The sequence below is a fragment of the Motacilla alba genome, chromosome 12, assembly GCF_015832195.1.
Source record: "Motacilla alba alba isolate MOTALB_02 chromosome 12, Motacilla_alba_V1.0_pri, whole genome shotgun sequence".
Classification (NCBI taxonomy): Eukaryota; Metazoa; Chordata; class Aves; order Passeriformes; family Motacillidae; genus Motacilla; species Motacilla alba.
The window spans coordinates 20,316,851-20,344,829 of record NC_052027.1 but is presented as its reverse complement, the minus strand read 5'-3'; the positions used below and the strand labels follow the sequence as shown (position 1 = coordinate 20,344,829).

At 48.9% G+C, this 27,979-nt stretch overlaps 1 protein-coding gene across 1 annotated transcript; it reads left to right on the top strand.

Moving 5' to 3' along the window:
* Positions 1-22,144, top strand: LOC119706176 (rRNA 2'-O-methyltransferase fibrillarin-like). Its single transcript, XM_038149439.1, has 2 exons — positions 1-411; positions 22,024-22,144. The coding sequence occupies exons 1-2, from the start codon at positions 1-3 to the stop codon at positions 22,117-22,119; spliced, it is 507 nt and encodes a 168-aa protein (XP_038005367.1). The 3' UTR covers positions 22,120-22,144.
* Positions 22,145-27,979: the final 5,835 nt, after the last annotated feature.

Below are 27,979 nucleotides of genomic sequence, written 5' to 3'. Positions count from 1 at the left end.
ATGAGCGCGGGAGGTGGCGGTGATGGACGGGCGGGCGGCGGCTGCGGCGGGCGGGGCGCGGCGCCCTTCCCGTGGTGCCGCGGGAGCGGCGGCCGCAGCGGCCGCGACTTCATCCGGGTCCCGCAAGTACCGGGACGGCAGGGCCGGGCGGTGGCCGCGGGGCCGGGGGGGCACGGGAGCGGCCGCGGCGTCGGGGTGCGCCGGGGGGAGGGTAGGGGCGGAGGGACTGAGCCGAAGGGCCCGTACGGGCGGGCGCGGGGCCTCGGCCCGGCCTCTTCGCCGCCTCTGCCGCGGGCCCGGTTCATTGTCCTTATTCCCCTCATCGATCCCTTTTCCCCTCGTTCTTCCCCGCTCTCCTCCAGGCTCACTGGAAGGTCCGGAAGTGCCGCCCCCGGGAGCCGCCGGCACCAGGTACGTCACTGCCGGGGCCGGGGGGACCTTGGCCGAGGGAGCCCCCCTGGTACCGGGGCTGGGGGGGCCTCAGCCCTTCCCGGGCACCGAGAGGGCGGCAGTGGGGGCTGAGCTCGGACCGGGGGGCGAAAGGTGAAGAAAATCCCTTAGGAAGTAGGTGGAAGTGTCTTGGCGGCCCAGCCCCTGTCGGGGGACCCAGGGGCTGCGCGGGGCTGCCGTTTGCCCCCCCGTTACCTGGCGTGGGGCTGCGCCTTCCGGGGCCATCGCCCCCGGCGGCTCCCGCCGGATCCTCACGAGCGGCCTGTCCTGATAGCGGGTCGGGAGCGGCGGCACTGGGGCCAGTGCGGCCCTGCCCGGCAGCGTGTGGGGTGACACGGGCACATCGTAGCCGGGGCCGGTCACGGCGGGCTCGGGGCTGGCTGCGCACCTGGGCAGCAGCACCGCGGTGGAACAGGGGTGCCGTGGTGTAACACGCACCTGCAGTTTCTGTCTGGCCTCTGGACCTTGCAGGAGTGGCTCTTGCCTTTGGTATGGGCAGCTCAGCCCCTGGGCCAGCTCAGGGCTCAGCACGTGTGGGTTCCCTTGCAGGGTTTGTGGTGGCACAGAGCAGGGTCTGGCCCTGGCAAGCTGCAGCTGCTGCTGGTGACTTTCTGGCACGGCGCAGTCAGTTTCATATGGAGGTGTTACCTCATCAAATTGAGGTTTTATGATTTTACGTTACAGCTTTCCATGAGAGTGGCAGAACACTGAAAGAGGCTGCCCAGGGAGGGCGTGGAGACATCTCCAGACTCCTCTCTGGAGACATTCCAAACCCACTTGGATGAATTCCTGTGTCACCTGCTCTGAGTGACCCTGCCTTGGCAGGGGGTTGGACTGGATGATTTCCAGAGGTCCCTTCCAGCTTTAACAATTCTGTGATTTATTTCAGGAGTGAAAACTCAACCTGATGGTCAAGGTCGGGATAGTCCTTGTTTAGTAGTGTGCCTGTCCCACCTTGTTGGTGATGCTCTCTGTCTGTACTGCTCTGCACAGGCATTTTTTTGACTGAGGTGCTTAATTGGCAGGGAAAACTGGCTCCCATTCAAATCATACACACAAGCAATGCTTAATAGCAGCAGTGGGGGCAAATTGAATCCATCACAGAATTTTTGAGAAAATCAGTCTGTCCCTTTGAAAGCAATAACTTAAATAATATTTAAGAAACAGGGCATCTTCAAACATCCCCAGCTGCCAGGGGCCTCACAAACAGTTTGCAGAGGCTTCTTCTGTCCAATTTGACCAGTTCTGTTCACAGCAACACTCAGATGTTTAATAATCTGAACTTCCAAGAACTTTTTGCAGTGGTGGTTGAACCTTGCCGCAGTCAACATGCACTAATGGGCTAATCATGGGGTTTTTTTGCCCTATGATAGTTAGCTTAATGAAGAGGGACCTAGTAAATAGCTGTATTGTGATATTTCTAATGGAAATTTGCTGGCTGTGATTTTTTTTCACTGAGTTTTTCCCAAGTTGTACGCTGTGTATCTTATGTGCAACTTCAAATCACATAGGTCATCCTAGGAAATGATTTTGCATACTAATACTGGAGATTTAGTACTTTCTTAGTCTAAAGGAAGTTTAGATAAGACATGAGTTCACTTGCTTTGTTTTCCTATTGCAATGAGCTGTATCCTTACTTCACTTTCCTTTTGATAAATGTCTTCTATATTTTCCTGTGTTTTTAGTGGTGGAGAACATCAGTTCATTTGCAAATAATGAAAGGCTCCCAAGACTTAGAGAGGGTAATATATGTTTGTTTATATTGCCAAATAATAGCATAACACAGCAATCTTGAAATATTTTTGTGCCCTAACTTTCTTGCTGAATTTGTGTAGTTGTTATCCTATGTAAACTTTTTGCAGAAAAAGCCTACTTGCTCCTAGCATGTTCTAGGAGACATAAATCTAGTGAATAAATACACAGTTGTATATTTCATAAAAATATATGTGTGTGTGTGTACATACACACACACATTTGTGTTTGAAGCAGGGCCAGATAACCAAACTGATGCTTTCCTTTGAGAGGGGCACTGAGGCCTTCATAATGTTTGAGGCTGAATTTATTTATTTATTTATTTATAAAGATCTCCCTCTCTGTGTTCGGAGAGGAGTACGCAAAGAGGAGTAGAAAATGTGACCATTTTGGTGTAGTCATTTTCAGACCTTCCATGGGTTTCCAGCAGCACTGTGCAGTGCTGTGGCACATGCACCACTTGGGTGCAGAGAGTTTAGTACTACTGCTGTAAAATCAAGCGTGTGTAGGGAGAGAGGCCAGGATTTGTGTTCTGTGTTCATAGTAGAAATCAATAAATTGTGCTCACAGACTTTACTTCTCCACAGGAAATGGGCTTCACTCTGTGTTTGAGTGGGCAGTGGTGACTTGCCATTTCTCTCAGGCCACGGTTTCTGGATATTTGTATTCCATCTATAACTACATGGTTAGAAAAATAAATTGAAACCAAACACACTAATTGAAAATGTAGCACAACAGTAATGTCTTGTGATAATTACTTAAAACCAGAATGCTCTGTGTTAATTAAATGCAAGTGGGGTAGAGATTTTGGAAAAAACCCTGTATTTCCAATTGAGGCAGCAGAGAAAGGCATTATTGGTAGCAGTCAATGCCATTAATCTTAATGTTGTGTAAAAGTTACCAAAAAATACTATTGACACATATTCCTGTCTGGTTATGTGGACTGTGGTGCTGCCCAAGAACACATCTGTGCATTTGTGTGTGGTGGATCTGCTTGTTCTCCTTTTCTCCTCAGTACAATTTCCAGTTCAGAACAGCTTTCTGGTGTGATTTACTCTTGCTCCAGCGTATTGCTGCTCAGTGGACTGGCAGGTTCAAAAGGAGCTAATGAATGTTTCAATTTTGGGTCTGCGTAGGGGAAGAAGAGGTTCCTGGGCTTGAGCTGGGAGATGTTACCTTCAGATTAGCACATGATTAAGGCAAAGGAAGGTACAATCCAAAACTGAATATGGAAGAGGAAACATTTTTATTTGTGCTGAAACTTTTGTGTCAGTCACTATCTGATTTTCCTGAGCTTGTTTTGGGAAGAGGGGCTGAGATGTGCCTGTTGCATGAGACGACAGGCAGTGCATGGGTGGGTGAGTAGAGTGAGGGGAAGCGGTATCAGGAATAATTAAGTTTATATTAATTGTGCTGTTCCCTTTCTTCCTGTTGTGCACTCCGCTCACACAAAAGCCCCATGAAACAAGCCCATTTGAGGCAGGAGGCTGCATCAGTCACTTGGGATGCTCAGCACAGCTGGAGAAGGCGGTACATGTTCACTCAGCAAGCTTCTGGGATTCAGGAAGTGTGGTTTCAATGCAGGGAGTGCTGCTGGAATCCAGGGGTAAAACTGAGGAATTGGTGTTGGAGTTGTTGTGTAAATCCTGGAGCTCCATCGTGTGGTGGGAGCTGCGCAGCCAGAGCTGCAGCCTTGGGAGTGCAGCTGCTGAGTTTGTCCAGCTCCACAGTTGGAGTCAGTTTGTCCCCTTACACTGCTCTGGGGATTTTAAACATGTGCCAGAAAGAAAAGCATGCATTGGGAACCTGGCTTTTTTAACAGGGAAAGCAGATGGCTCAGGGGTTGTTTAAAGCTTGTCTCTCACAGTGTATATTGCTGAAAAAGTGAATGTGCAGGTGCATGACTCTGAGCTCATGTGCTGCACTTGCTGTAACATCACCAGCACGGTGACATCAGCAGCAGGGAGCTTCTGCAGCTCTGGATTTTCTGGGGATGAGAACACACCAGCTCAGTAGAGGCTGTGCCAGCAAGATAATTTGAAGGTTTCTCTGCTGCTGTGAGTGTCAGAACCCCCTATGCGTGGTGTGCGAGAAGCAGCCCACAGCAGGCCCTCAAGGGGACCTGGCAGATCTCACCTGTCCAAGAACATGGCAGCTTAGGTGGTGCATCTTGGAACGACTGTTAGAAATAATCCACAAGTTAAAAATGCCCCAAAATGCAGGATTAATGTAAAGCAGAATCCTAAAAATAAAAGTTGTTTGATACCTGATGTCAGGTTGATTAGGTTTGTGGCTAAGCTTTGTCTAAAGGTGGAGAAATGAAACAGATTGATTTCTAGGTTTATTGTAATCCTTGTGTCTTTCAGGCTTAATTTTAAAAAGAAATGCAGAAGCATTGCCTTATGTTTTGTAAAATTGTATAACACCCATCCGGGTTTTCAACGTGCTTCAAACATTTTCAGTACATCACAGAACCATCAGCTTCAGACACTGAACATCATTAACTTCTGGGGTCACTGTCCAACTGAAGGTGCAGAGTTGGTGCTGGGCAGTTCAGCTCCAGGCCAGGATGCCTTTCCTCATGGAGAGTGAGAATTCACAGGCATTCTGCTCAGCTGCTGAAGGCTGGGATGCAGGAGCCAGGGAGCCGAAAGCAATGTCAGCTTCCCTGCTGAATGTCAGCTCTGCCAGAACTGATTTAAAAGAATGTGATGGGGGCCAGTGCTAAGTAGAGGTTTTACTCTGGCCCAGAGCTGCTGTTCTGATTTATTCCAGCTTTGGGCATCAGGACCAAGTACTTGTGTCCACGCTGAAGTTTATTTTCTGGTAGATATGTAAGTTAGCAAAAGCCCATAATGGGATTTATACCAGTTGCAAGTGAGATTTTAAGGTTGATTCACCCAAATTTGTCATCACTATTTGTATAAAGGATTCTGTAGTAAGGCACTGAGGGGGCTGGAAAGTAATTTGATTTTGTGTCTGTCCAAGGAATAACGTCATCCCTTTGTGTGAGTGCACGGGATCACGCGCTTGGCAAGGACACCAGCGGGCATGAGGGTGCTCTTGTTCTGTGCGGGCTTTGTTTGGAGAGTGGGCTGAAAACTGCTGGCTGCAACTGGGATCAATTACTAGTAAAATGTATTTAATGTTTTAAAAACTGCTTTTCTCTAAACATTTTCCGCTATTGTAAAAACTACCCAGACAAACAAGCATTTTCCTTTCCAGCCCTGTTCTTCGTAGCAAGCTGTCCTTGCTAAGAAGGGAGTTCTGAGTCACACGTTAGTCTGGCAAGTGTTTTCGTTTCAGTATTCAAAGATGATGTTGAGCTGTGTTAATGTGGAAATTGGCTTTAAAGTTACATCAGAGGCAGTTAGAGAAACTCAGACTTCTTTCTGATGGGAAAACGTGTCTTTTCAGTGGCCTTTTGGTACGGCAGTTTAACAACTAAATGTCAGGATAGAGGCCATAATCTTACTGAGTTTTGTTTCTAATAAAAGAATTCCTGTGCACAAGGCTTCACATAATTTAAGAGTAGCAGAAAAAGCTCCAAGCAGTACTTTGGACAGTGCATTGTTTTTTTTTAGCTATTGGTGCAATAGGTGAAAAGGTCACTCTATATAATAATATTGTTTTAATCAGGATTACAAATATTAGGGCCTCATCCTTATCCATATAAATCAGTCACATAGCTGTGGTCCTAGAATGCATTATTTTTGAGTTCTAAAGAGGAAGAAATGTATGTCTGCCTACAGTGTTGCTGAGAGCCTTTTCTTCTGATTTCAGGTGAGAAGTGACACCTGTGGAACACGACTGGTAATTCAACAGAAGTGTAATGACTGTAGTTGCTATGACTGCTACAGCTTGCTTACTTAAGACCCAGGCAATTGGTAAAATTTTGAAATTAGGAAACCTTATTTTTAAAATAACTTCCTTCTGTTACTAGGGGGAGCAAGGGGAAGGGTTTTTCTTTGGTGAGTATTATAAATGCTGTCTGCAGCTAGCCTGACTTGTCTTGACTGAAGCAGCAGTCCTGCCCCAGCTCTGAAGATGCCTGCACTGTGGGATGAGGTAGTAGGTTGTATAGTTTTAGGGTCATACCCACCACTGGGAGATAACTATACAATCTACTGTCTTTCCTAAAGCAGCAGATAATCAACAATGGAAGCTTCTCAGTTTTAAGCTCAATATCAGATTTTGCTGAACTTCTGTACTTGTAGTGCCTATGACAGGACAAACTACTTGTGTAATAGCTGTGGGAATTGTGTTTAAATTTTTCTAGTTCTTGGAAAAGCTAGGTTTCATTCTGCATTAATTTTGTTGCCCTAATGAGTAAAAAGTTAAGAATAGACTATTCCTGTATGGTGGGGTAATCAAATACAAATTTCTCGTGTTCCAGTTGTTGGGGTGTTGTATCAAACATCCTTCAGAGTGAAACTGAGGTTGGCTGCTGAGCTCTTGCCGAAGTCTGTGCTTCTCTGTCAGAGTGAGGTAGTAGATTGTATAGTTGTAGGGTAGTTATTTTACCCTGTTCAGGAGATAACTATACAATCTATTGCCTTCCCTGAGGAGTAAAACAAACTGCGCTCCCTTGCAGCCAGTCCTGAGCTAAAAACACTCATGGAGTGAAACCAGATGAATTCAGGGTTGAAAAGCAGCAGTGCCAGAATCTGCAGGACTGACAGTCAGTGTGAATGGTGCAACCCCCACAGGATATCCTTGACTTAACTTTGCTGCCATGGTGAGTGGCACAGTGCTGGCTGGGAATGGAAAATGCCCATGCTTTAGGTAGAGGGTAGAACACTCCACAGAGGGAAGTTACTGCAAGCCAGTTAGGAGAACGGAAAATACGGGGGCTCAAGCTTGTGCATTGTGACTTAAACTCTTCTGGCACCCCAGTTTCCATAATGCATTTAAAATTCTGTGACTCCCAACTGCTTGGTAGAAGTTGGAGGGAAAACTTAAAATTACCCTTTATTAATGAGTCTGCATGTTTTTCTGCAGCTTTTTCAGATCTAATGCAAAATTTAAGTGTTGGCCAATTTTGGCCAAAACTGACCTCTCACCTTTCTGGGGTGGTGTGAAGCTATGGAGTTGGAGCATCCAAGAACCAGAACTTTTCTGAGGTGGTATTGTTTCTGTAAAAAGACTTCTAAAGTTTTACTGCATTCTCTTTCCTCCTGCTGTGCTTGGTGTACCCAGTCTGTAATTGGTTCTGTGCTAGCATGCCCTGCAAGCAGCTTACTGTAGTAACAAAAAACCCCGCAGAAATAAATGCATTTTGGGATGGGAAGTTCAGCTAGGCAGAGTGAAAATGGAGCCATTGGTGAGTGTTACCGGCAGTGAGCCACTGTTTGACAGTGCTGACAGTGTCATCTCGGAGTGTGGGCCCAGCCAGGGCAGAAGAGCAGAGCAGCTGGGGAGGTAAAGTCCTGCAGAGAGTGAAGAACTGCACAGAGGAAGCGTGGGGCTCCTAGGAAGAGGTAGTAGGTTGCATAGTTTTAGGGCAGGGATTTTGCTCACAAGGAGGTAACTATACAACCTGCTGCCTTTCTTAGGGCTTTATTATAACACCAGGACCTTTTGGGCTCCAGCCTGCAAACCTCTGCAGCTTTGGGACATGGAGAGAAAGGACAACGTATTTCTAAGTGTGCTGAGGTTTAATGTCTGTGTCTTGGCAGATTTGGTCCCCAATGGAAGTGTAGGAATGCTGGCTGGAATGCAGCATGGTGACATTGGGGCTGCACGTGCCACTTTGGGGACACTAGGCTGTGGTAAGTGAGCGGATGTGCTGGGAAGGCAGTTCCTTCCAGAGTAAGCTGAAAATCACTCAGGTTAGGGTAGAGGTGGTGTGAGCTTCTGAACATCAAGGTACTGGTACTGTGTGCTCACAGGGAGCTGAAATACACTTTCCTTTGGCTTGGTGCATTTCAAGTGGAAAAACTCCAGTTTTTCCTTCCCCAAAAGTATATTCCAGTTCCCCTGAAAGCTCGTGCTTTTTTACCAGGCACGGACACTCCGAGTGAAACAAGCTCTCAGTGGTGCATTATTTACAGTGCTGCAGGAGGGAAGTTTCCAGTTTAAAATGGTGGCATAGTTTCTCACGGAATTGTTAAAAATCAGTCCATGTTTTTTGATGTAATTGCAGTGCACCACAGCAGTAGTTCTGGTAGGGCTCCGGCTGGGCACTGCTCTGTGGGATACTGTGATGTCAGTTCTGAGCACCTTGCAGCATTAATGTGCTGTGTTCACACCAGCCACTATTTAAACTGCAAATCAGACACAGTCCTAGCTTATAAACATATTGAGTATTGCTTATGTTGAACATTTTGTGTGGATTTAACTGTACTTTTTTGATTTAGTTAATAAAATACAGCATTTTGTGCAACTGATGGTGAATTGCCTTTACTTTCTCCTTAATGAAGATGTGAATTTTAGAGTAAAAAACAGTGCCCACATTGAAATAAACTCAAGACCATGCTTGGTCTTCGCTGTAATTCCAACACTAATATAGTGTTAATTATTCTAGTATTAACTTTTGTTTAAGATCTTTGGTACAAGACTGAACTGCTTGGGTGGGGAACGTCTATTTACTGCTGAATGTGCAGGAGCTCTGCTTATTCCAGACCTGGTTTCTGACCATGAGTTTAAATTGCTGCATAAAAATCTTGACTAGTCCTAACATAATTGCAGCTGGTAAGGTATCTGCAGGTAAGGCTCAGGCAGAGAAACACCAGTCAGTTTGATTTTGGCAGTACCAAATGCCTTAAAAGCTTTTAATACACCTAACATTTTATAGATATAAGTGGTATGCTTACAAAAGGTTTAAGTAATCTGCTACCCACTGCAGCTGCTGGTTCAGCAGTCTTGTCTCACTAGGTAATTTCTCACCTTGATGTGTCTGAATTCCACCCAGTGGGTGGGAACTGTGCAGTGGGCTCGGGGTTGGTTTGCCTTTTCCATGTGCGCATTCCGAGGGGTGCAAGGATGAGGTGACAGCATGCCAAGAGCCCTTGTAATACAGGCAGTGGTGAAAGAATGCTCAGCAAGCAGTGCAGGAAGGGCTGCAGCAGCAGTGGGGACTTGTTTACCACCCATAGTGCAGTGATTGTGTCATGGTGGTCTTGGAAACATTCCAGTATTGCTCCAAAAATAGAGTACACAGCTTCACGTGTACTAGATCCATGTCCCAGGAGAGTGATTTGTGTGCTGTGCTCTTCCGTGCAGAAAGGTGTGCTCTGAATTCCTCCTGTAGCGTGAAACTTGAGACCTGTTGGGCTTTTTCTGGGAGACAAACCACTGCTAATGAACATCCCTGTGCCTGCAAAGGGGCTCTGGGTGCTCGTGTCGTGGTAATGGTAGGGGAACTTAATGCATTAAAAATCCAATCCTTTTGTTCAGAACTTGGGATGTGGCCACTGAGAGTTTCCCATATACGAGGGATGTGGAACTGCTGGAGAGAGTCCAGAGGGGTCCCTGTACCAGCTCCCAGGGCTGGAGCCCTTCTGGAGCCAGGCTGGAAGAGCAGGGAATGTTCACCTGGAGAAATGAAGGGTCCAGGGAGAGCTCAGAGCCCCTTGCAAGGCCTGAAGGGGCTCCAGGAGAGCTGGAGAGGGACTGGGGAAAAGGGATGGAGGGGCAGGACACGGGGAACGGCTTTCCACTGCCAGAGGGCAGGGAGAGATGGGATAGTAGATACTGGCAGTGCTGGGTTAATGGTTGGATTCTATCAAAGGGCCTTTTCCAACCTGAAAGGTTCTGTGATGTATTTATGCCAAAAAGTCCTTCTTGCTCTGTCCCTGGGTAAGCAGCAAGCTGGACTCTCACAGGTGCAGACAGGTTTTTGCTTTGCAAGACAAATGATAAAATACCTGATATATACGCAAGGGGAAAACAAAAACCATTGAAAGAGAGGAAGACAAGTCTCAGATACACTGGTCAAGAGACAAGTTCAGCTAAGAATATTTCTTTCACCTGAGCCTCCCAAAAGAAGAGACATCCCTCAATTCTAGAGCCATCAGAGCATGATGTGGCCTTCAGCCCCCAAGCTGAAGCTGTGAATTTAATGTCATTGTTCTGTAAAGATGAGTCCTGGCAGGAGCTACTGGAGGCATCAGATGTCAGTGTGTGTTGTTGCCACACGAGAAATCAGATTTGTTCTTATTTGTTCTATTGGTTGTAGTGGAATTGGATTTTTAGGCTGGTTTGTTTCAGAACTTGAAACCACTCCAGTGAAGAGGCATTGGAAAATCAGACACTGTTCTCTTCCAGCCTGTTGTATTAAAGCAATTTTCAAAATAGAGCTATTACAAGCCACATAATGCTACTAAGGACTGTATTTTTGGCAACTGAAAAGGTCCTTTCTGAAATAGGAGAATGTTTCTGAAAAAATACTCCTTTGACATTAAAACTCTATATACAGATGATGTCGAGCTGGTTAGTTAAACCCAGCACAACATAAAAGCAGGGAAAGGATCAAGTAATGAAAATCCCAGTTCTGTGAAGGAGTTTGCTACTCCCTGTGTACCTCACCTTATGTATCACACAGCCTTTAGTACACTCCCAACAACTGTGTAAATGAAGGGAAAGGAGCAACCAGTGGTCCATCAATCCCCGTGTCCCAAAATGCTGCCACACATTAACCCTGACTCTCAGCTGGAAGTGACTTCTGCAGTAGCTCTCTAAAATGAGGAGGGATAAGGAAGAGAAGGAGAGCTGTAATTTGAATTTCCTGACGCACACTGTGCCTGCTGAAGCTGTTGGTTGTGGTACAGAGCACTGAAGGGCTTGTGCCGAAAGAGCAGCCAGAGCCTTCCCTCGCTGTCTGTTTGCAGAGAGCAAGGCTGGGGCTGTTCTCAGAGCCTGATGTAATTCCTGATGGGCTCTTCATCAGCTGCCCAGCACTGCCCCAGTTGCCTCCATGCTGCAAGGAAAGGGATGCACAGACAACACTGCAGCTCTTCCTCAGTTTGGAGCAAACCTCATCAGACCAGTGGAAAAACCTACAGGTAAGTGACATAGACGGAACATGAAGCCCGAGAGTGACTAAGGAGTGTGAAATAAGCAGCGTACGTGAGTATCTGAGGGATGCAAAGGCAGGAAATAGGATTCTTGTTAAAGGCTGGTACAAGTTCCAGCTGACTGTCACACAGAGGTGCAATGAAATATGTGCAACTCCTGTGCAGAGAGCTGAAGTGGGTGCAGTGCCAAGGAGCAGCTCTGGTGAGCTGTCCTTTGACAGGAACAGATGTGTTTAAACCTGGGTTCATCTGACTCGAGGGAAATCCTTCCCTTAATTTCAGGGCAGGATTTCATTTTGAACTCGGAATAATTCACAGAATCTTGAATACCCCAGGCTGGAAAGGACTCCCTTGGATTATTGAGTCCTGCTTTTGGGCCTGCACAGGAGACCCCAAGAATCCCAGAATCCCACCCTGTGCCTGAGGGTGTTGTCTAAACACTTGATTGAAATAAAGCATACAATTAATTCATTACAATAATTAACACATTAAGAGAAGACTTAGCTAAGATACTAATTATTAAGTATTCTTAATTATATTAACATACTATAAATTAAAATATCTTAAAATAAATTTATTAGAATACTTACTAGCTTTTAATAAATTATTAGTAGGGTTTGGTTTTTTTGTTTTTTTGGTTTTTTTTTTAAATCTTCTCAGAGCTAGGAAAGGCTTGTTGTTGACTGAGTGGGCAGCAGGAAGGTGTGATGTGGGAAGTGCACTGGGAACTTTGCCAGGGGCCCTGTGCTAGCCTGGCCCACTCAGGACAAAGGTTGCTGGCCCTTGCTGGGGTACTGGTGGCTTTCAGAATGTTTGCTTTGAGGATCTTGGCCATGTCTGCTTAGCCCAGCCGTGAAGAGAAAGATGCTGTTAGCACACTGAGGGATACAGGAGTTAATTAATACCGTATCACAGAATCCCAGAAATACTTGGGTTGGAAGGGACCTTAAAGCTCATCTTGTTCCACCCCTGCCATGGGCAGGGACACCTGCCATAAACCAGGCTGTTTGTTTATTCATTATGAAGTGAATTAGACCATATTAAATTTTCCAAAGCATTTAAAGTATATTTCTGAGGTGCATGATAAAGTTTCTACTCTTAATAAAATACCTGTTTTCTGTTTCACATTTCAACCCTTGCAAAACCTGAGTTCCCACTGGATTGCCACGACTCAGTGACACTCCGTTGTGTTGCAGAAATTCTGAAATGGGGCCAAGAAATTCTAAAATTACCTTCTTAAAGAAAAAATACCCACTAAACTGCTTGTCCTTCAAATCCCACTCAGTGACCACAGTGTTGTATTTCAAGCAGGGCCAACACAGAAGTTTTCCTTTGAACTGCTCTTAAAATGTAGGAACTAAAAAACACAGAATACCCTGAGTTGGAAGGGACCCACAAGGATCATTGAGCTCAGCTCCTGGCCCTGCACAGGATACCCCAACAACTCACCCTCCCCAGCTCCCCTCTATCCCCTTTCCTTTGGTTTTAGGAGCAGCACTGTGCTCCTGTGAAACTCAAAGCCTTTGTCTGGATCCAGATGCAGCCCAGCTGTAGACAAAGCCTTCTCTGCCCATTCATGTCACTGTTGGCTCCCAGAGGGATATCCGAGGGATTTTCAGACTCCACTGAGCTGCAGCTCTGACAGCAGCCAAATCTAACCTGCTCTGGAAATCTGTTTATTGATTTTACGGTGACTGGTGGGGAATGCAAGTGCTCAGGAATTATTCTCCAGAAATCAAAGTCAGAAGTGCTGATCAGTGAATTCAATACTGAACAGGGTGTTTCACTCAGTGGAGAGCAGCACTGAGCTGATCACTGTGCCATACCTCTCCAATCCAAACACAGCTCTCTCCATCAAAATTGGCAACAGAAAATAGTCCAATGCTGCTTTTAGATTTAGAACAAATTCTATGACTGGATGACAACAAAACATCTCCTGTGCATCTCTGCCCTGGAGCCAGGCTGGGACAGTTGGGGGTGCTCACCTGAAGAAGAGGAGGCTCCAGGGAGAGCTCAGCCCCTGCCAGGGCCTAAAGGGGCTCCAGGGGAGCTGGAGAGGGACTGGGGACAAGGGATGGAGGGACAGGACACAGGGAATGGCTCCCACTGCCAGAGGGCAGGGATGGATGGGATATTGGGCATGAATTCCTCTCTGTGAGGGTGGTGAGGCCCTGGCACGTGTTTGGATGTTCATTTTCAAGCACCGAACACGTTCATTGTCAGACAGATAAGCCATGATAAGTGTTTTTCCTACAATAAAATACCACAACATGAAATAGAGCTGAAAGGTCTGGGTGCCCACAAGCTCTGCTTAGGAGGGTTTGAAGCTGTGGAGCTCTCCCAGGAGAACAGCCCGGTGCCCTTTGGCCAGGGCAGCTCTGATCTCTGTTGATGACTGCCCATGGGAGGGTTTCTGTGTCACTGCAGACTTGCAGGTGATCAACAACTCCAGTTTTACTGCAGCTTCCACTGACACATTTGCACTATGAAGGTAGCAGGTTGCTGTGCAGCTAATGCCCCAAAATATTTTCTCAAGTTGGTTCACGGTCAGGGTGGATGGCAAAGACACTTTGAAAGTGAAGTAATTTCTTGCCCACCATCGATGACCTAATGAGACACAGTCGTGAGATAAGGGTTTGCGTCATCATCTTTTATGTAAATTCTTTTTCAGGGCTGGTAAGGGAGTGTTACAGTTGGCCACTTCATAGAGGAAAACAAACAGATGGAGCTCTATTTTTAGTCTTCTGAGAATATAACTCACAAATGCCATTTTTCCAGAGGTGATTCGTTGAGTTTCCACATTTCTGCTTATGGTGAGCAAAGCTTTTAACACGGATTTGCACATTAAATTCATGTGACAATTCCACACAAAGCTTTGGAATTGTTGTTTTGATACCTAACAGAAAGTACACAGGTGGCTTCTTCTAATATGCATCTTTGGGAGCTTCATCAAAACTCAATCAATTCCAACGTAGCATTTTGGAAACTGTTACCTACAAATGAGGCAAGTAACCACACCAAGCTCTATATTCTCTATTGTCTAAAGCATGGTGATTGTAACCCTCTCGCATATTTTTAGATTATTTACCGGCCACATTTAGTGGATGTGTTATTGCTTGGGTAGTTTGGATATTTTACTTGTACAATAATAAAATCCCAAGCAAATCTTTATAAGGTGTACTTGTACAACATTGGTGTTTTGGCACTGTTTACCCAAATAAAAGAGATTTTTATACTTTAGGCACTGGAGGCAGCTTTCCCTGCCCAGGTAGCTGCTCTCAGAAGTGTTGCTTCAGAACTCTTGTGCCAGGAAAAGAAAATTTTAAAAAATAGCATTTTAGACATGGTGAATTCAAATCACATAACACTCAAGGGAGCAGCAGCAGATTGAATATGTTGTGCCACTATAGCCCCTGTTCTCTGAGCTGTTGATGTTGCACATCCAAAGAAACTGTAAATGTAAATGTAGGCTGCTGAGAGAGTTTTCAAAACAAATCACTGTGGTCACAGTTCATGTTAACTTCTTCGGAGTAAAGCCACTAGAATATTCCATTTTGTGTTTTTTCTCATGAAACAGGTCATAACTATGTACCATGCAGGGAGGGGTTGTGAGACTACCATCATATATAAAATCAGTTTGGTGTTAAAAAAGTTACATCAGGCAGGAACATCCCAGGTAGTGCTCCTGGCCCATGAGCTGCCTCTGAGCTGCCTCTGGGCAGCAGGGCAGGCTGGGGCTGTCCCTGCCTCCCACTGTTTGCTGGCAGGCAGTGGCTGTAGGAGAGCTGCTCTGGCTGGTACCTGTGCAGGTTTCCCTTGCTGTGTGTCAGCTCTGGGTGTGCTCAATACTGAAAGTGACCTCCCCGTTTGGGATGGGCGTCGTGCTCCACCTGTGTGTGACAGGGTCACAGCAGGAGCTGTGCCTGTACTGCCCTGGCAACCTTCAAACACGGCCAGTTCACCAGGTGAAGGTGGTCCATCCAATCTAATCCAGCCTGAGGTTTTCCCGGCTCCCTGTGTCAGTGCTCCCTCTTTCCTGCTGTGTCACACCATCAGGGAGAGCCAAACAAGCTGTGAGCTGTGAGCCCACCCCTATAGTGCAAACACCAAAGCAGGGGAGAAAGCTCCCAGACAAATCCAAACCAAGCTTCTTTTGGTGCCCTCTCTGGGTTTCATCCTGTCTCTGTGTGCTGAGGTGGAACCCAAGCCATGTGCCTGCTCCGAGCCGAGGTGGGGAGCGCAGGATGTACAGACAGACCTGGACAAGCACGCTGGCAGGAACAGCAGAGGCCAGCTTTCCCAAGAGTTAATTCCTGCCTGCCAGGCAGATTCCCTTCCCTGTGGCCTCTGGGCCATGAAGAGATCATGCTAAAGCCTGCCCAGGTTATGTTTTTCATGTTCAGTAAAATTTGGGTGCCAAAAACTTTCAGGATTCTCCCTCCCCTGTCCTCCATGAGTTATGCTTCCTTGAAAAACCACAGCCCTCTCTAAGTACCTTAGAAATGCTCCATAAGCATTAAGCCAACACTTGACGATAATAAATGAGGCCAAATTACATGCCAGGATGTGCTGGTGATAATGTTTTCCACTGAAGACAGGAGCGGTGAAATTTTCCAGCACAACAACAGAGGCACTGTCCGCCACCCCACACGAGTGACCTTTACCTGACCACCCCGTGCCTGTCCAACCCCAAGCCCTCCGTGTGTGGTGATGTCCCCGCAGGTGACACTGGGGCAGTGCTGAGGGTGGCCAGCCCGGTGCTGGCTGACCTTTAAATCCATCTTGTCTTGTTTGCATGCCCAAGAGGAAATCACATGTGTGGCACGAGCCTGACCCAGAACTATTGCAGGGAGTAGGATATTTTGTGCGAATAAGGAAGGGCAGGGTCTGCAAGATGAATCACCAAAACAATAATTATCCTGAGGAAAAACCTTGGAGGGTGGATTAGCCGTGATAACTGCCCTTTCAAGGTAACAACAATGCGAGCCGTCAGCTCTTCTCGGTGGTGAGGGATACGGAATGCTATAGCACAAAGCTTAAAAATAAAAATTATGGAAGTTCATGAGAAGAGATTGCCCAAGGAGGCATCCTTCTGTTCCCAACTGCTCTGACTTCAGCCTGGGATTGTTATACAATCTTCCATAAGAATTGCTCCAAAAATTATTTTTAGCACACCAGCAGCTTTCAGTGAAAATAAATAAAGGCCCAGACAGTTGCTATAAAGACAGGAAATAAACTTTAGAAACTCTTTAACTTTTGGCTAAGCAGGACAACTGAATTACACAGTTCCTGAGCATGCATGATTGTCTCAGATAAAATGAGCTCTGATAGTTTTCTCTTTTCTTTCTCCTCAGCCCAGTTACAAGATCATGGTCAGTGCTTTGTGACTGGATGCACCTGGAGCCAACACCATGGTCGGGAAGCTCGGGGTGCTGCAGTCTTAGCCCGCACCTCTGGCGTGTATTTCCCATGGCTGTGTCATGTGCAGGCACAGAGCTCACAGCCAGCAGCTCCTGTGGGCAGCACCGTGTCAGCTCCCAGTCCCTGCAGGGACTTGGCCACAGCACATTCCCAGAGCAGAGTCCTTTCCTGCCCAGCCCACCCTGTATGGCTTGGGCACAGGAGCAGGAGAGCTCTGCTTGCCTGGCTCTTACACTGCTCCTAGGAACTTCAGGCATCCCAAAGATGGGCAGAGCCATGCTGGCAGTGAGGGGACAGGGCCTGGGCCCCCAGCAGAGCTGGGCAGGGGCAGCAGCACCTCCAGCCCCCGCAGAGCCCACGGTGGGCAATGCACCTGCCAGGCTGCCCACTGAGGGGAACGAGTGCTGCCCATCACACATCTCTGCCCTGGAGCACAGTGAGTGAAGGCCCAGCTCTGGCCCCCGAGTGAAACAATCTTCTGGTTCCTGTGACTGAGCCAACCTTGTGCCCAGCCTGGGTTGCCTGGGCTGAACGCTCCAAACTCCCACGCTGTCAGTCGGGACAGATGTTGGGAGGTGACAATATTTTGCTGCCTTTCAGTTTTACACCCAGTTATCTGCCTCAAGGTGCTTTGAGCAGCAGAGATGCCACAGCCTTGTCTGTGCTTCTCCCCATCTGCCCACAAGGCTGGAGAAAGTGCTGGCATTCCTCTGGGAATGCTTCCTCGCATGGGTGCTTCCCAGGGGGACAGCCGAGGGAAAAAACCCACCTGGGGCCACTCAGGCTGTGCCCTGCACCCGGGCAGGAAAGTTCTCTGCAGTGACAGCACTTGGGCAAGCAAGGCAGGGGGAAGGGCAGCGAGGCGTGCTCGCTGCAGAGGCAGAGGCTGCTGCCCTTAGAGCAGCAGGCACCGCCTGCCCCGCACCTTCTCACCTCGGGCAGAGGCTTCCCCTCAGCCGCGTTCCAAAGAAAGGCTCCTCCTGCTCCTCTCCCAGACGGCTGAACCCCTGCCAGCAGCCAGGAAAGTGAAACCACAGCACGGCCGCGGAGGAGCTGGAGAAGGCACTTCCCAGGTGCTGCTCCTTCCCAGGTGCTCACAGTGACCACAGCGTCCTTGTGCCCTTTGCGACCTGTGCAGGAACTTTAATAACAAGAAAATGAATAAAATAATTTCCTTGTTCTGGTGGGACGTGGATTCCTTTCCATCTCACAGCTCCTGAGTTATTAGAAGGAGTAAGTAGATGGTTGCAGTTCACCATTACTGAGCCTGTTAATAGCTTTATGTGCCTCTGCCAGTTCCACTTCATCCTGAGCTGCGCTGCCAACACTGTGGTTTCTCCCCACAAGCCTCCCCTGGATGTCTCTCCCTTTGGATGTCTGCTGACTGGAGTCGGGTCCGTCAGCCCTTGAAGGGTGGCCTGGGAGCAGGATGAGGTCAAATCACTTAAACATCCTACTGCTTTATTTGCTTGCTTAGCTGTACATGGAGTTCCCGTCTGATTGGAGTAACATCCCTCCCTTCTATTTTTAATTTAAGGTTTAACAAAATAATTTTCATTTTTTAATGCCCCCAAAACATAAAAAACCCCACTTTCAGCCACAGCCCTTCAGCTTGGACTCAGTCATGCCTCCCTCAGTGAGAGAGAGTAAAACACCTTATCAATCTGGACAGATCAGTTTCCTTTATGGTGGAGTTGTTTTCAGCCTGCTCTGATGTGTATTACAAAAGGCAAAGATATAAATGATCAACTGGAAGCTTTAATTAATTTTTCCTTGTGTCTAAATTAGGAGAGTGAGTAATTGCAGCAGTAATTGCAGGCAGAGACTGTTTATCAATGCCAGTGAATAACTGGCTATCAAACAATAGTGCACTTTGCCTTTGAAAATTCACAACACTCCAGCAGGAAGCACACCGCTGGTTTTGTGCTCGCCTGGTGATTGATGAGAGGAGTAGCAGGATTACAAATGCAGTTTGGGGAAAAGCTTTCTGACGTGTCTCCCCCAAAAGCATCCCTGTGCCTCAAGAGTTATCCTTGCTGCAAGGTTAAGCTCACGGCAGCCTCAGATTACAGCATCTGAAGTCACAGGGCCAAAATAGCAGCAGCCTAATTCTGTAATCAATCACTGCTGCTCACAGGCAGCCGAGAGCTGTACCTGGAAGCCACAGGCAGGAGCTGCTCTTGTTTTGTGATTTGGTACCCACGCCTCTGACCTCACCCTCTGTCACTACAGCTCTGGCACTCTTATCTTCCTTGGGCCCTCCCATTTTCCGTGCCAAGCCTATCCTCTCCCCACCGTGCTCCTCATCCCTTCCTCTGTCGGCTCTGGGTCGTGTCCCTGTCCTGTTGTCCCACCCCTCTGCCCCTCTCCTCCGCAGCCCTCCAGTGCCACCACCCCTCCTTTTCTCTCTCCTCCCGGCCGTGCATGGACTCTGTGTGCTTGCCCAGGCCCCCGCAGCTCCTCCAGCTCTCGGGACCTCACCTGTGCTCTCCTCCTCTTCCAGCACCTTCCTTTCTCTGAGTTCTCTGGGTCAGGAGCAGACATGGGCCAAATGGTTGGGGATTCCTCCTGTTCCTGCTGATTCTGAACCCCTGCTCTTGCCCAGCCTCTCCCCATTCCCCTCCACATTTGATCCAAGGCTCTTTCTTCTCCTCCCAGATTCCCACACATGCTCTTGATGCTCTCAGGTTCGGGAGTGACAGCCTGACCAGTTCCTCACACCGGCATCTCCTCGCTCCTTCAGCTGAGCTAAGCTCCTTGTTTGACTCTCTCAGGCACCCTGAAATGGTTAATTCTGCTCTTAGCACTGCTCTTCCTCACCTCTGCTGTGCAAATTGTGATGTGCAGTGTGTTCTGCTCACTGCTCATCCAGATAATTCAATTAGTTTTCCTCTCCTCCTCTGTTTGCAGACCTCTCCTCCCTGTCCTTTTCTCAATTTGAAAATTGCTCATTTGCTTTCAAGATTCATTTCAGTCCAGTCTATCCTGTTTTCTCAGACTCTGGCCTGCTGACTGAATTTCACAGCTTTTTATCCCCCTGGAGCTTTTAACACGGCAGAAAATTCATTCTCTCTACCTCTGTACCATTACCTTTCCAACTATGCAGCTGTAAGATCAGCTGAATCTGAAGAAATGCATCTGCAACTCCATCTGATGAAATTTCTCAGTTGTGGCTCTCTACTGGCTCCCCTGTTCTCCCAGGAAATATGAACTGACTGTTTTTTCCTCATGTCTCCAGGAGGACACTGCTCTGTTCTTCCTTCCAATAGCATCTCCCTGACATCTCGCTGTCTTTCATCCTTTCTTCATCCCTTTTAATTCTAATTATGTTTAGCTGTTCTCATTTAACCTTGAATTCTGCAGTTTCCCCTTCACTAACATACTTTAGCGTCTCCTTTCTTTAAGATGAATCAAATGTCCTACCACACCCTGCTCCATCCCAGAGCCCAGTGCTGCTCCAAACCTCTGAAGTGTTCACCCCACAGCCACTGTTTGGAAATGTGTGACTGCATGGCTGAACACACCAGGCCCGTGGCACCAGACATGTGGGAATGTCTGCACGGGCAACCTCTCCAAAACCAGGAATCAGCCCAGTCAAGTGCTTCCCATGAAGGCATTTTTGACAAATTGGTTAATGCTGTTCACATCCTTTAAAATGAAATGTTGAATGCAAGACTGTTTTGCCCTTCATATGGACATGAATTTTATCTCTGCACAGGTAGATAGGGAAATGTTCCCATGTTCCCACTTTTGCAAGGAGATAGATTATTGTAAAAAGCCCTGATATCTGCAATACAAACCACTTTCATAGGATTCACAGAATTGCCCCAAAGCTCTCCCATTAGGAAACAGTTTGGACAAACTTGGCTGGAAAACAAAATCCAGTTCAGTACTTTTCCATTTTTTTGTTTTTTTTTTTTTTTTTTTTTAAACCAGCACTGCTATTTTAAGATGAATTTTATGGTTCCAGTTTAGGCAATGGCCAAAACGGAAGGGAAAAAAATGACAATATTTCATAAAGTTTACATGCTTTGCTCGTGACTTTCTCTCACACCATGATATCACCATGGCCATGTGCATTTCTATTGACATTTGACATCAGCCTTGTAAAAGTGCATCCCAAATCTTTGAATAGATGTAAAAGGGAAGTTTTGTTTTGGAAAAAGACAGGGTTTGAGTTCTGTCATTTTAATTATAGTTATATAGAGATTTTAATCTAGTCACAGTCTCAAAATGTCGTCTTCTGATTGTCAGATTTGTAAATATGCTTTAGCCCAAGGTCAGACTTTGTCACCACACAAAGTGTCTTTCTGTGCCCTCCTCCCCATCATTCCACTTTCTCCACCCTTTCTCTCCTTCCTGCCATGAACATGAGTTTGCTTCCCCTCCTCTCCACATGATTTCCTCATGCTATTTGTTACCCCTTCCACACAGGGCTGTGGGACTCCTCCCTGCCATGGCCAGGGAATGGACACCACCCTTGTTGTCCAGGCTGGTCCCCACCCAGCCACACGTGCTGGGCACATCACCCGGCCAGCCTGGCCAGCCAGCAGCAGTGCTGCAGTGCCCAGTGCCCAGCTCTGCAGTGCCCAGTGTTCCTGCAGTGCCCAGTGCCAGCTCTGCAGTGCCCAGTGTGCCCAGTGCCCAGTTCTGCAGTGCCCAGTGTTCCTGCAGTGCCCAGTGCCAGCTCTGCAGTGCCCAGTGCCCAGCTCTGCAGTGCCCAGTGCCCAGTGTTCCTGCAATGCCCAGTGTTCCTGCAGTGCCCAGTGCCAGCTCTGCAGTGCCCAGTGCCAGCTCTGCAGTGCCCAGTGTTCTCTGCAGTGCCCAGTGCCAGCTCTGCAGTGCCCAGTGTTCCTGCAGTGCCCAGTGCCAGCTCTGCAGTGCCCAGTGCCAGCTCTGCAGTGCCCAGTGTTCCTGCAGTGCCCAGTGCCAGCTCTGCAGTGCCCAGTGTTCTCTGCAGTGCCCAGTGTTCCTGCAGTGCCCAGTGTTCCTGCAGTGCCCAGTGCCCAGCTCTGCAGTGCCCAGTGTTCCTGCAGTGCCTAGTGCCAGCTCTGCAGTGCCCAGTGTTCCTGCAGTGCCCAGTGTTCCTGCAGTGCCCAGTGCCCAGCACAGCTCTGCCTCCTCCTCCTCCCCACCTCCCCCTACCCCCATGCTGGAGCAGCTGGCAGAGCTCAGCTTTTCCCGTGGCCAGTCCCTGGTTCTCAGCAGGTTTTGTCACTCCTTCAGGAGTTCAGGGCTGAGCCCAGTTGGCCACAGGCAGCAAGGATGCCCATCCACATCCAGTTTTGCAGCCCAGCTCTCTTCCCTCCACATGTGCTCTTGCTGCTCCACCTCCCTGTAGCCTTAGGGAGACTCTGATGGCTTTGGAACCTTCTTTTAACAGCATCCACAGCTCTCTGGTTCTTACACAGCCTGGAAGACTGTCACGTTTTCTGGATCAGATCCACGGTGTTTAAGACCTTTCTTTGGCAATGAATAGTCTGCTTTGACTGTTCATCTTTTCACCCTTATGTCCATTAATAAACATGTAAAGGAAATGTCATGTCTTAAAAAAAAAAAAAAAAAGGCAAAAATAGTGTTTGTCTAAGGGCTTGTTGTGATAATGAAGGAATATTATTTTTTTGCAAATACCAGATATTCCCCAGTGTGTTTGCAACAAGTGCATTCCATTATGGGATGGAATCAGGAAAGTCTCCCAAAGCAGCTATGCAGAAAATGAATCATTTTAAGAAGTCTGGATGAGCATCATCCCTGTGAACAAATAGCTGTGTTTATGCCTGTCAGGGAATAAAGGGTAAACAAAAAGAAAGAAATGAGCCCCTGTAGATCTGGAAGTCACTGAGTGATGTGCTGTGGGCACCCGGTGACACTTGCACGTTGCTTGAGGGAGAAGACAGTGCAGACCAAATGACTGGCAAAAAGAAGTTTATTTCTCCAGTTCTGCTACTGATGTTAAACATTACTGTTAGAGAGAGAATTTTCTTCACATGTATTAATGATTAGCTCCTTCCCTAGTGTGTGCAGCAAGGCAGGGTCCAAACTCCAGGCACTCCGAGTGGTACCAGGGGAGGGGGACACAGCCTGCAGGGCAGCAGGGCTGATCCCAATCCTAATCCCAGTTTGGGATCCAGCCCCAGCACCAGCCCAGGGTGAGCCTGGATGTGCTACAGGAGCCAGGGAAACCACTGGGTGCAGCCATGGCTGCTGCAGAGGCAGCACAGGGACAGACAGAGGGATTGGCAGAACAGCACGGGAGCAACCTCCAGGTTCTCCTGTGGGTTTTGACACTGGTTTTTAGAATTGATCATCATGGCTTCATACAGATATCCTCAGCTCTCAGACAGAACCATATGATCCTTTCTGAGAAACCAGGCTGGATGGAGCTCAGCAGCTCAGTCTTGGAGCACTTTCACAAGCCATTACTTCGGTTTGGATGTAAAATATTCCTTTATTGGTACTTACTTGGATTAAAAAGTCTGAGCAAACTCAAACCCAGGGAAACCCTGGACTCACAGACCCATGTTTTCAGGAGCTTCTGAGGCCATGTCCAGCTCCAAGAGCCACAAGATGTTGGAGACTGTGGCAGAAGAGAGCCAGCTTGGTGCTGGACAGACCTACACCACAAACCAGCTACATCTCCACGCCACTGAAGAGCCAGTAAAACCCTAAATGCTCGAATCAGAACGGCTCTTTCCTCATCCCAAATCTTCTACTGGCTTCTGATCATCCATACCCCTCCCCACCCCGCCCCCACAGCCCTCTGAGCCCATCAGTTGCTAATTAGATGAAGCTGTACACAATCAGGTGCCAGGCACCTGTGCTTGCCCAAACACCTTCTGCTTTCTGGGTGCAGTAACTGTGGGGGTGTCCCTGTGCCTGGCTCGGGGGTCCACCTGGAGCTCCCCTGGGTGGGATGGGGGCCAGAGCTGCCCTCTCAGGGGGTGCCACCCTGTTTTGGGCTCTGTGACCACTGGCCTGAGCTTGGCAGCGGTTGTGTCACCATATGAATCGATGGGAGGTGATCGATCACAGTGGGGCACCTGGCACTTGGTGCTGCCACAGGGCTGCCCAGGCTGGCAGGGCAGGTGCTGTGCTCAGTCCTGCCAGGCAGGGCAGGCAGCTCTCAGCCTGCCTGGCTCTGCCCCTCATTCCCTCGGAATTCACCGAGGGAGCAGCTCTGCAGCCTTGGATCGCTCCTCCTGCAGCCCCACGGCTGCAGCTGGGAGCTGAGGAGTCACCGTGGCTGCTGATGGCAGCTCCTATCAGGAGTGGGCCAAGGAGAGCCCAAGAAATTACCTGGCTTTGTGAATGTTATTTATTTATTTATTGTATCTTTTTTTTCTATGTGCTTTTAGGAGGCAGGAGATTCTTAATACAGGGAGAGTTGGTATATTAACCTCACATTTTTGCTACTGAAAGGACTCTCTGGTCTGGCTTCTACAGGAGATGTTTTGACAACAAAAAGTGCAGCTATGATTAGCGTGATAAAAGGGAGCCAGAGTTGGAGCATTGATGGTATGTGCATCTAGGATCTAGTTACAAAATGGGCTTTTAACCACATTTTCCCTTGTGAATTCCTGTTATCAGAGGCCATCTTAAAAGAAAAAAAAAGAGAAAAAGAAAAAAGGCAACCTTTCTTTTTCATTTTAGATGGGGATGTTTCTTGTATTTCTTTATGCTTATGAAAAGCGAGCCATTAATAACCCTGCCCAGTAGCACACATGGAGCAGCGTGTGCTGTGCAGATCTCCTCACCCAGCTCCATGGGAGCAGAGCAGCACTGAACCTCTGCAGCTCCTGGGCCCAGCTGTGGCTTTGTGAGGGAGCTCAGCAGTCCCAAAGGACTGTATCCAGACCAATTGACTTTTCAAGCTTCTTTTTTTTTTTTTTTTTTCCTTTTTTTTTTGGATCTAATTTATTTTGAGAATACATTTTCAGAGCTGATTAGCTGCTGTACTAAATCACTGCACTGTCTAACCCCAAAAAGCTGTCCTGACAAACAATTAACAATAGAAACACCATTGTGGCAACAAGTGATGGATGGCTCCAGGGTGCAGCTTGGGCCCAGGCTTTGTTCAGAAGAACGTTGCTGCTGCTAAATAAAGACATGGGTAGTAAAAGGTGAGAGCAGAGAGATTGTATCTGGAATAAAACTATTTGCCCTGCTTGGGGTGTGTTTCTCACAGCGTGGAGCATCTCAGGAGAGGCAGGAGAGCCCCATGGCTCTGGGCATGATCAGAAACTGCCAGGCATCAGGGAATCATGGAATGGTTTGGGTGGGAAGGGACCTTAATGATAATGTTCCAGCCCTGGCCATGGGCAGGGACACCTCCCACTGTCCCAGGCTGCTCCACGCCCCAGTGTCCAGCCAGCCTTGGACACTGCCAGGGATCCAGGGGCAGCCACAGCTGCTCTGGGCACCCTGTGCCACGGCCTCACCACGCTCACAAGGAAGAATTTCCTCCCAAAATCCCATCAAAATTTGGTCTTCTTCAGCTTAAGGCCATTCCCCCCTGCCCTGTCACCCCCAACCCTTGTGGAAAGGCCCCCTCCAGCCTTCCCCTTTAGGCACTGGGAGGAGCAGCAGAGCCAAACCTCCTCATGCCACGAGATCTGGGATTTCTCTTAAATCCTTTTAAGAACATGGTTTTGAGTTAATTTCTCTTGCCACAGGCAATTTCCCGATTCCGACTGTTCTGTCATTAATCTCTAATTGTTATTCTAAGTTTTGTGTTAATTTACCAACTTGTCTGTAGCTTATTACTCTAAAGAGAAGTAGAATCAGTTATCACAATGCTTCATATTGATTTTATTATGCAGATATTAGAATCTATTTATTAGAAGTAATAAATATGAAGACACTGTGTAAAAAAGGAAGCTGGATATGCAGACCCTGTAATAGTAGGTAAGGTTTAAGGTCTGTTACTACAGACCACTCAAAAGACATTGTGGTTGAAAGGATGATTTAAGGTCTACAGCATTTTGAAAACTATTAAAAAGCCCTAGAAACTTTGCCAAACAAGCCAAACTACCTCCTGTAATCTGCACAGGAATGTTATTTTATGTATGCTTCAAATGCATCTAGGTCACAACTTTTTTAGGAATGAACAGAGTAAGAGAAAGTCATTGACTAGTCCAGTAAATTATTTTCTCAGGAAAGTCTGCCATTCTCCACTTTTTCTGAACCTCAAGAAAACAGTTTGCTCATCCTTGACCTGTCCCATACCAGTGTGCTGTGTTAAACAGCTGAGGTTGAGTTAAACTGAACATCAGAATGCTAGCTTCCACATCAGAAATAAAGAAAAAAAATAATCAGAAAAATGAAGCATAACAAGCTGTGGATGTGTTTGCTGGAGGAGCCTGTGGTGTGCTGGCAGGGCAGCTCTCCCAGATTCCCAAACCTCTGGCTGTTGCACACTGTCCCTGTTGCCCCTGCTCGTGGCACTGGAGCGGAGTACAGCTCTGTCAGCACCAGCAGCGTGTTCCCTGCTGCTGAAGGAGGGGAGTGGAGCACGGCCTTTCTGATGCCTCGGAGCGGCACTTGACTCTGCTGAGGGGTTTCCCCACCCACAAAGGACCTGCTTCCAGCCTTGAATTTGTTCTCATCAATACCTGCTGCCCTCCACTCACACCTGTGGGCCCTGGCCCGTCCCCTTGTCCCTGGTGATGGGTGTGCTCCAGGGCTGGGAGTCTTTATTACATTGGAGGCTGCAAAAGCCTCGGGGCAGCTGCTCCCACCGCCCCAAAAGCCTTGGCGGTACCGAGGGCTGCCCGCTGCTGCCTGCTTTTCCTTCTCTCCTTCTTCCTCTCTCCCCTCTCCCCCTTTTCCTCTCTCCCCCTTTTCCTCTCTCCCCCTTTTCCCTCTCCCCCTTTTCCCTCTCCCCCTTTCCCTCTCCCCCTTTTCCTCTCTCCCCCTTTTCCCTCTCCCCCTTTTCCCCTCTCCCCCTTTTCCCTCTCCCCCTTTCCCTCTCCCCCTTTTCCCTCTCCCCCTTTCCCTCTCCCCCCTTTTCCCTCTCCCCCTTTTCCCCTCTCCCCCTTTTCCCTCTCCCCCTTTTCCCCTCTCCCCCTTTTCCCCTCTCCCCCTTTTCCCCTCTCCCCCTTTTCCCTCTCCCCCTTTTCCCTCTCCCCCTTTTCCCCTCTCCCCCTTTTCCCCTCTCCCCCTTTTCCCCTCTCCCCCTTTTCCCTCTCCCCCTTTTCCCTCTCCCCCTTTTCCCCTCTCCCCCTTTTCCCTCTCCCCCTTTTCCCCTCTCCCCCTTTTCCCTCTCCCCCTTTTCCCCTCTCCCCCTTTTCCCTCTCCCCCTTTTCCCTCTCCCCCTTTTCCCCTCTCCCCCCTTTTCCCTCTCCCCTTTTCCCTCTCCCCCTTTTCCCTCTCCCCCTTTCCCTCTCCCCCTTTCCCCTCTCCCCCTTTTCCCTCTCCCCCTTTTCCCTCTCCCCCTTTTCCTCGCTCCCCCTTTTCCTCTCCCCCTTTTCCCTCTCCCCCCTTTCCCCTCTCCCCCTTTTCCTCTCTCCCCCTTTTCCTCTCTCCCCCTTTTCCCTCTCCCCCTTTTCCTCTCTCCCCCTTTTCCCTCTCCCCCTTTCCCCTCTCCCCCTTTCCCTCTCCCTCCCCCTTTTCCCTCTCCCCCTTTTCCCTCTCCCCCTTTTCCCTCTCCCCCTTTTCCCTCTCCCCCTTTTCCTCGCTCCCCCTTTTCCCTCTCCCCCTTTTCCCCTCTCCCCCTTTTCCCTCTCCCCCTTTTCCTCGCTCCCCTCTCCCCGCTGCGCTGTCCGCGCCTGCAGTTCCGGCCGTGCCCGCCAGGTGCCGCTCTGACAAAGAGGTTGCGGCGGGCGCGCCCGCCGGGCTCGGGGCTCCCCCGCCCCCGAGCCCCGAACCCGATCCCCCGAAATCCTGCGCCCCACACCCTGCACCCCCGAACCCTGCACTCCCCGAACCCCGCACCCCGCAGACCTGCACTCCCAACGCCCGCACCCCCGCATTTCGCTCCGTGCTCCGTCCCGGGCCGAGGCCGGGCCGCCCGCTGGCTCCGGGCGCAGTGGGAAGCACGGCCCGGCCGCCCGGAGAGGTTGCAGGGCTCCAAGGTGATGGGAGTCATCCGCCGCACCGGGGAACGCGGAGCGGTGGAGAGCTGGACTGAGACACCCCTTCCCTGCCCCGGGAAGTCGGCGGGGACGGACCTGGCCCAACCCCCAGGACCGGCTGTGCCCCGCTTGGACCCCCCTGCGGTGGTTCGGGAGAGCAGGGGGTCCGTGCGGCCGCGGCCGCTGCCCCGCGAGAAGGGCTCCAGCCCGGCCCCTCGGGGGGCTCTGGCCCGGCTCCTCCGAGGGACGCTGAGGGATCCTGTCATC

Excerpts from the sequence above, each read along its gene's own strand:
- LOC119706176 (XM_038149439.1), top strand. The coding sequence starts at position 1 with ATGAGCGCGGGAGGTGGCGGTGATGGACGGGCGGGCGGCGGCTGCGGC. Across the intron at positions 412-22,023 it reads CCGGGAGCCGCCGGCACCAG|CATCCACAGCTCTCTGGTTC; the intron begins GTACGTCACTGC and ends TTCTTTTAACAG.